The sequence below is a fragment of the Lactuca virosa genome, chromosome 8 (genome assembly GCF_052849685.1).
Source record: "Lactuca virosa cultivar CGN04683 chromosome 8, Lactuca_virosa_CGN04683_v6, whole genome shotgun sequence".
In the NCBI taxonomy this organism is placed as follows: Eukaryota; Viridiplantae; Streptophyta; class Magnoliopsida; order Asterales; family Asteraceae; genus Lactuca; species Lactuca virosa.
The window spans coordinates 234,008,012-234,015,686 of NC_136433.1; the positions used below are offsets into that span (position 1 = coordinate 234,008,012).

General features: G+C 36.8%; 1 protein-coding gene across 1 annotated transcript; it reads right to left on the bottom strand.

Annotated features, from left to right (window-relative positions):
• Window positions 1-1,159: 1,159 nt before the first annotated feature.
• On the bottom strand, window positions 1,160-3,743 carry LOC145129825 (wall-associated receptor kinase-like 1). Its single transcript, XM_079064634.1, has 3 exons — window positions 2,816-3,743; window positions 2,575-2,691; window positions 1,160-2,461 (listed from the first exon to the last, which is right to left on the bottom strand). Exons 1-3 carry the CDS (start codon window positions 3,636-3,638, stop codon window positions 1,308-1,310), a joined length of 2,094 nt encoding a protein of 697 aa, XP_078920760.1. The 5' UTR covers window positions 3,639-3,743; the 3' UTR covers window positions 1,160-1,307.
• Window positions 3,744-7,675: the final 3,932 nt, after the last annotated feature.

Below are 7,675 nucleotides of genomic sequence, written 5' to 3' on the forward strand. Positions count from 1 at the left end.
ACAACCCCTTTAAATACTAAATCATAAACAAGCTTTTTCTTCTCCATGCTCAACAACATCCTACACCTCTCCTTCAGGGACGAAGCTTATGTAGGGTCAGGAGGGGTTGTGGCCACCCCCCTCCCCCTGTTTTTTTTTTTTTCATAACAAACCCTTAACTATGAAAATTTTTACATATTAAGCCTAAAACTATAAATTTTGACTTTGGCCCCCCTATTCTTCAATTTTTATACATATTTTATTTTCGCCCCCCCCCCCCCCCCTCAAATCAACACTTCAAGCTCCGTCACTGCTCTCCTTAACATCCAACCTCGCTCCTATAAGTGATAACCTTAATTACTTTCCATGTCGTCTACTACTCTAGTTCAACCCTCAAGATGATAAGGCTCACAAACAGCTTCTTGACACGAGTTTTTAATCTAGTCTAGGGGTGCAATTGATGATAGTACACGACAAAAATACATGACACGAAACGAAATTTGGACGGAACTGAAATTCGAATTCGTGTTTGTGTCGTGTTCGTGTTAATTGTAAAAAAATGATGTTGTGTCATGTTTGTGTTCAAAACTTGACATGATATCGTATTTATTTGTCGTGTTATGTATAATTAAATATTAATTACATAAACTAATTGACATTTTATGTTATCTTTGTCGTATCGTGTGTCGTTTTTTAATTTGTTCGTTTTTGTGTTAGTTAAAAAAAACACGTCATCAAGTCGTGTCGTATTTGTGTTACATAAAACATTTTTATGTCGTGTCGTGTCCGACAAAAACATAACACGATTGCCCAATTTGTCACACCTAATCTGGTCATACCTTTCCTCGTACTTGATATGATTGTTAGTTGCACACAACATAAAGCATTGACTTTCAACCTCTGCCTTTAACGATGGATCTTGGTCTTGTATTAAGTCAAGACTTCACAGCCCTAGTTGCATCAACATGTATACAAATAATTCAATTGCTTTAACCCGAATGTCCCAACTAAACTCTGGCTGTGTGCCCTACAATCACTGCATGTTATAAGGGGAAGAGAAAGAGAACTAAACGCAAACACATGAGCAGAATATAAGAGATTGAGAAACACAACGTAAAGGCATGCACAACGGAAATTTTTTAGAGAGTCCATAGCAAGATCTATAAGTTCACATGATATAAATAAGAAGTACAACATAGAATATTAAATTGTAAAAATGAAAAGAATGCTCACAAAGAGCATAAAACGGTTTCCTATATATTACAAACATGAAATAAATGTAAAAAAACTTAATTTTAGAAAGAAAAAAAAATCAAACCTTCTAATCATCACATACTTGTTAATGGTATATCATCATCATCATACGAGAACAAAATCATTTCTTCTTCCATTCCACCATTGTACTTCAACTTCCCAACACCATTTCCAGATGGTAAATAACTCGCCCTAATTCTTTCCAATTCTAACGCCACTTCTTTCATCGTAGGCCTATTCTTCCCGTTCAAATTCAAACACCGCACCGCCAGCTCAGCCACCGCCATAACCTCAACCCGACCACCCTCCTCCACAATCCTCCGATCAAAAACCCCCATCCCCTCACCTTCTTCCATAGCCATCATAAAATGAGTCGCCAAACTTCTATGCTCACCAATTCGCGTCACCGAAATCGGCCTTTCCCCCGTCAAAAGTTCAACCAAAACAACCCCAAAACTATAAACATCGCTTTTTTCCGTAAATTGACTCGATTGAAAATATTCCGGATCCAAATACCCAAAAGTCCCCTTCACTAACGTCGTCAAATGTGTTTGATCAATTGATACGAATCTCGAAGTCCCAAAATCGGAAACTTTTGCTCGAAATTTGTCATCCATAAGTATATTAGTCGATTTAATGTCTCGATGGTATATAGGAATCGAAGTAGCGGAATGTAAATACGCGAGAGCTCCGGCGATCTCGGTTGCGATCCGTAACCGTGTGTTTAATGTCATCGGGAACTCGTCGGTTTCATTGTGAATTTGTTCATATAAAGTCCCGTTTGATACAAATTCGGATACAAGAAGAGGGACTTCGGTTTCTAAACAACATCCGAGAAGTTTGACCACATTCCGATGGTTGACTTGCGATAAGATAACCACCTCGTTGATGAACTGTTCTAATTGGCTTTCGTCTACTATTTTTGATCTTTTCACAGCTACAATCCTTCCATCAGTTAACATGCCTTTGTAGACAGTTCCCTGGCCTCCACGACCGAGGATTCGATTCTCGTGGAAGTGGTCGGTTGCTTTTTCTAACTCTTTCGCGGTGAAAAGTGTAGTTTTATCGACTAAGCCTTCATCGGTAGTTTCTTGTTGTTTTAGAAGTAGGCCTCCGTTTCGTTTGAAAAATCGTGCTTTTTGTCTTTTGTCTTTTGTTTTTTGGATCAGTTTGTATAAAGCAAAGGTGGTTGCTGTAAGAAGTAGTACCCCGATGCTTATGCTAACACCTACAGAAAACCAACACTTTTCTCTTTAAGTCGAATCTTTTTACAATAAGTAATATAATTCATCAAATTATATACAACAATTTAAAGGAGTAATTTATGGCTTGTGATTTTACCTAAAATAACTCCAGTTGTTGATGATTTTCCTCTAGCTTGAGTAGGAAGACATGTGAAATTCCCTGTCCCATTAATTTGCACGCATCCATTGATACACGTGGCGCATGGTCCAACAGCTAAAACAAACAAAAATAAACGTTGAATATCACATGGTCCAAAAACGAACAACTTTAGTTATAAACAACAATTTGAAAGTAGCTAAATGGAAATAAAGATTGATTAGTTAAATAGATTGCATACCTTGGCATCCATTAGTTAAATACGGGCTTCCTTCTTCAATTGGCCTACAAGTACATTTGTAAGATTCAATGTTGGTACCATTACCCAGATAAAGAGTCTCTCTTGCCATAGAAGAACAATCTCTTTCACCAATTTCTTCTAGTCTTAGAGTCCAACGAAGTGAAATTGGAACAAAGGAGTTGCCAACAAAAGCAGATTGTCTTGAAAACTTGCCAAAAGAGTACATTTGTTCATCCACCAGGAACGCAGACCCACAAACTCCACCCGAATCCTGACTTTGCAAGCTTGTAGTATCGATGGTGTATGTTTTAAGATAGTAAGGAATTGTGGTTTGGCAACAATTGATCCCATAACAATTGTTTCTTGGGTTAATAGTTTGGTTTTGGCATATCGTCGAACACCCTGTGACCAAGTTCCTTTGCTCCAAGATAACTGCATTTCCACACCCCTCGACAGTGAATTTGTTATCTTCTCGAGAAAAGAGGAAAGGGCTATCACCCAAGTCGACGCTCAAGATCTGACTGTTGTTCCGGATTGGGTCTACACAATTAGAATTCATTGAGACATTAACAGCCATCGTTTGATTCTCTAGATTCAAAGACAATAGTCTCAGGTTGTTTATCGCAGAAAGGTATGGTATTGATGAGTTGCAATCAACGGCATACCATTCATTGATATAACACCCTGTACCGATTCCAAATGGGTATGGAATCCGGACACCCCCACACATATCTTTGCATCCGGGTCTCGCGTAAATTGGCGCTGATGTTGCTGCTGATGCTAATGAAATTAATACAACCAAGAGTAATAGCAGCAACTTCATTGTTACAGACAAGTTCTGCCTGGGAATGTGGTGAGAAATTCGTATATATATTGGATGCCATCGTCAAGAATAGTTGGAACGAGTACTTGCGATGTGATGTTTTCAGTTACGTTTCAAACCCGAAATCGAAATATATATATATATATATATATATATATATATATATATATATATATATATATATAACTGATTAATCTTGTTGTTTGCTGATTTAGGCAATCATGTCCTCTTGTTGGAAGGAAGTTCGAAGAGGTATCCGGTGATTGGAGGTTGAGCAGTTCTTGAGAGACCAAATCATACAAGGCGTTTAAACTTTCAAAACAGAGCAAGAACACACCTCATTTGACTGCCTCGTGTACTGAAGTGGAAATATTTATTTACAGGAGTTCGAAATATCTTCAATCTAGTCAGGAATTTTTAATATGGACAGGGATCGTGATTTTTAAAATTTTGTTTCCATTTATTTTACAATTAATTATCAGATATTGGATGAAACAATTGCTTTTATTAAAGAGAGGTTCATCTAGGTGTTTTTGGAAAAGTTACAAAAAGTCAGTGACTTTTCCAAAAAGTTTATTTTCTTTGTATCAAAACTCCAAAAGTAGCTTTTAAAACTAGTTTTACCAAACATCTTTTGTCTTTTTTTCTTTTCCAAAAAGGACTTTTGGCTGTGAAAAGCTAAGTCAAACACCCCCCTAGAGTTGCATAAAGATCCCAGTCGGGCCGGGCCAGACTGCCAGCCCCAATCCGACTTGCATGGGTCAATGAGCAAAGCCTGATAAAGGGCCTATCGGACTAGACCTGTGGGCTTTTATGGGTGATATACGGGCCCGTCCCAGGGTGGCGATAGGGACGACCGTTCAGGTCCATCTTTTAAAATAGTCCGAGTTTTTTATGGAAATTGTTATATTTAGAAAATAGTACAAATAATTTTTTATTTAGTTATTGAGTTATTATAAAAAACTTGATGACATTTGTGTATTTTAAAGGCCCTTTTTTTTCTTTCGTCTTGGACCCAAAATATGTTTTGATGACATTTGTGTATTTTAAAGGCCTATTTTTTTCTTTCACCCTGGACCCAAAATATGTTTGAAACGGCTCTGGTAACATACCCACTAAGCTTAGTTGGGTGAGAGATTTTATTGAGCTTGTCTTCAATTTCTTCTAGAGTATACTCTTCTTATGTACCCGAGTCACGTGACATACTTGTTGAGTTTGTCAACCTCTCTTCTTCGGTTGTTGCAAGCTTCTTCATCACATTAGACATGGACTAGTGCTTGCTGATCATTATGAGAGGGGTTGAAGGGCAATAAAAATTATGAGCGATTTTAGACTTGATTGAAAGATATTTTTAAAGTGAAAGCTAAAGTGGAGTTTTTAGAATGAATCAGCTTTTGTGTGAAGAATGGTATGGTTTTCACATTTTTATATAGTATTAGAACGGTGTTATGTAAAAAGTTTAATTGTATTCATAAGGAGTTACGGTAGGGGTGTCATATAAAAGCCGGTTGTATTTCTAAAAAGTTGTAGTAGGTAGGTGTTAGGTTAGTAAAGATAGTTTGGACCATTTTACACCTTTGAATATCTATTGGAAGAAGTGTAACCACAGTTAAAAATAAAAATACTATCTAAATGTTGGAAATTATAAAGGAAATAGGTGGGTGTTTGTGTGCGTGGTGGGATATTTGGTGGGATTATGAGGTTTTTCTGAACCTTAACCATCAAAGGCTTTAGTGGGACTGTGGTAAACCCACATGCACACTTAGTCGAACCGCGGACGCTAAAGTACTCTTTTATATTCTCACTTCTCTCTCAACAAATTCAACAATATCCAATGTTCTTCCACATTTCCAAGTATTACCTTTACATTTATCGTTTTTCCCATAGTCATTGGAAAAACCGATAATTTGCATTAAATTATGTGGTTTTACGTTGAATCATACAACCATAACAGTGTTGTAAAAATCATTTCTGGTTGTTTCTTCTTTTAATTTGTCATGTAACATGACAATCTCATTTTACCTTATAATGATTACGATCGTGAAGGATCAAAATGCTTATGTAGACGAAATTTGGTAATTATATTAATAATAAACTAATTTGTTATTTGTGACTACTCAACATTTAATTCCCAATATTATTTGTCAGTTTGTTTGTTTTCTTTACAAAGATTAAATAATTAATCTTCATTATTAGTTATTATTTCATTTGTTTTCATATATTAACGCTTCGATAATTTGTTCACACTACTAATCGTTGGATTATTTGATCATCTGAAATACAACATTGAATTCAAAAGAATAGCTTCAATATCGAACGGTATTGTTGTATCGATTATACCTCACCAACGAGTGGCTTTTGGGAACATTTTGACTTAGTTCAAATGACTTATAGGTTGCAAAGAGCACATTCCAAAAATTGTGGTGGCTTATACACGACTCGTAGGAATTCTCTCTTTGCCCGTCAAGGCACTCGCTCATGCAAGACTATCGCCAACTGTTAGGTGCAATTTGTGCACCTTTTTGCACATCTTTTAGTCCCATTTCATGCATCTATTTAGCATAATTGTCCTTCATTTGTCTTGCATTTCATCATATTTCATGTTAGTCTCTAGAACAACCTTATTTGCACATTTTCATGTCTTTTTCAGGTAAACCGGAGGTTGGAACGCGCTTTGGGAAGTGTCGGGAAGCATTGGTGAAGATTTCGGGATGACCGGGCGAAGAACGAAAAAGTTGGAAAAATCAAGTTTGGATTCGGAGTCAGAGGGGTACACGGGCCATGTTGGATTTACACTAAAAAATCAACACGGGCCGTGTTGATCAAAATGGGAGCTATTGACCATGCTGAACACGGGCCGTGTCAGTTTTACTCTATGTCCAACACGGGCCGTGTTGACCAAAATGGGAGCTGTTGACCATGCTGAACACGGGCCGTGTCAGTTTTACTCTATGTCCAACACGGGCCGTGTTCGACCCAGAAACCAACTTTTGGCAGTTTTTCCTATCTTTCATATTACGGGTTAAGGGCCATTTTTAGAGAGACAGAACATATCAGAGTATATTTTGAGAAGGGAATTCGAAGGTTATTGCAAGGGATTGATCAATAATCATTTGGAAACATTAATTCTAGCATTTTGTAAGTTGTAATCACACATTTTTCCATCTTTTGTTCTTGTGATTTGTTCTTAGTCATGTGTGGCTAAGAAACCCTAGTTTCTAGTTCTTGTTCAAAACATGTTGATTGCTTGACTTGAAGCATATGATTTGATGTTTGATTTGTGATTCTATTCTAGTGATTATGTTTTTGTTTAAACTAGAACCCTTAAATTTGATTTGTGTTTGATTGGCCACTTTCATGAATTGAATTTTTGTGCAGTTAATTAGCTTTTAGGGCACCTAATCGTTCTATTAAGTTAATAATTGGTAACAAGCAATAAGTTTTCTTATTGTAAAACATATATCACATGTTTTCACACTTCCGAACGTATGAGAACAAATGAACGTTGTTGGGAAGCTTGTATAAAACTTAATGCAGTTTTTCAATACAATCTAAGAGCGTGTTTAGATTGAATTAGTAAAGCTAGGTCTAGTCAAAGAGCGTGTTTTGGTTGGATAATTTGGCAAGCGAGAGGTGTTAGAGCGTGTTAATATCTTTCAGTACCAACTTAGAATAGCAATCTTGAATTACATCAAGTCATAATCAAGTTGAACAACAACATTGAGAACTAGAACTGGCAGCACTTTTACAACTTGTTTACAAATCTATTTCATTTTCTACGTGTTTCAAAGTTGATTGTTATTTTCATTATTTGACCTTTGCAAACAAACCCCCCTTTGTGACCAAAGTACCTTACGCAAAGAGGTATAGACTTTTATCCTGTGTCTCTGTGGTTCGACCCTGCTTTCCCTGTACTACCTTTTTAGTGCATTAAAGCAGTGTATTTGGAGTCTGTTGTACCCCTATTATTTGTTGGGTTTGACACCCCTAACAAATTGGCGCCGTTGCCGGGGACACGGTGTTACTAATTGTTTTAT

What these genes read in the sequence shown, in the direction of transcription:
- LOC145129825 (XM_079064634.1), bottom strand. Translation starts at nt 3,638, where the DNA reads ATGAAGTTGCTGCTATTACTCTTGGTTGTATTAATTTCATTAGCATCA. An exon ending in TTTAACTAATGGATGCCAAG is followed by an intron (nt 2,692 to 2,815) that starts GTATGCAATCTA and finishes TGTTTGTTTTAG; the next exon opens with CTGTTGGACCATGCGCCACG. An exon ending in AACAACTGGAGTTATTTTAG is followed by an intron (nt 2,462 to 2,574) that starts GTAAAATCACAA and finishes GGTTTTCTGTAG; the next exon opens with GTGTTAGCATAAGCATCGGG.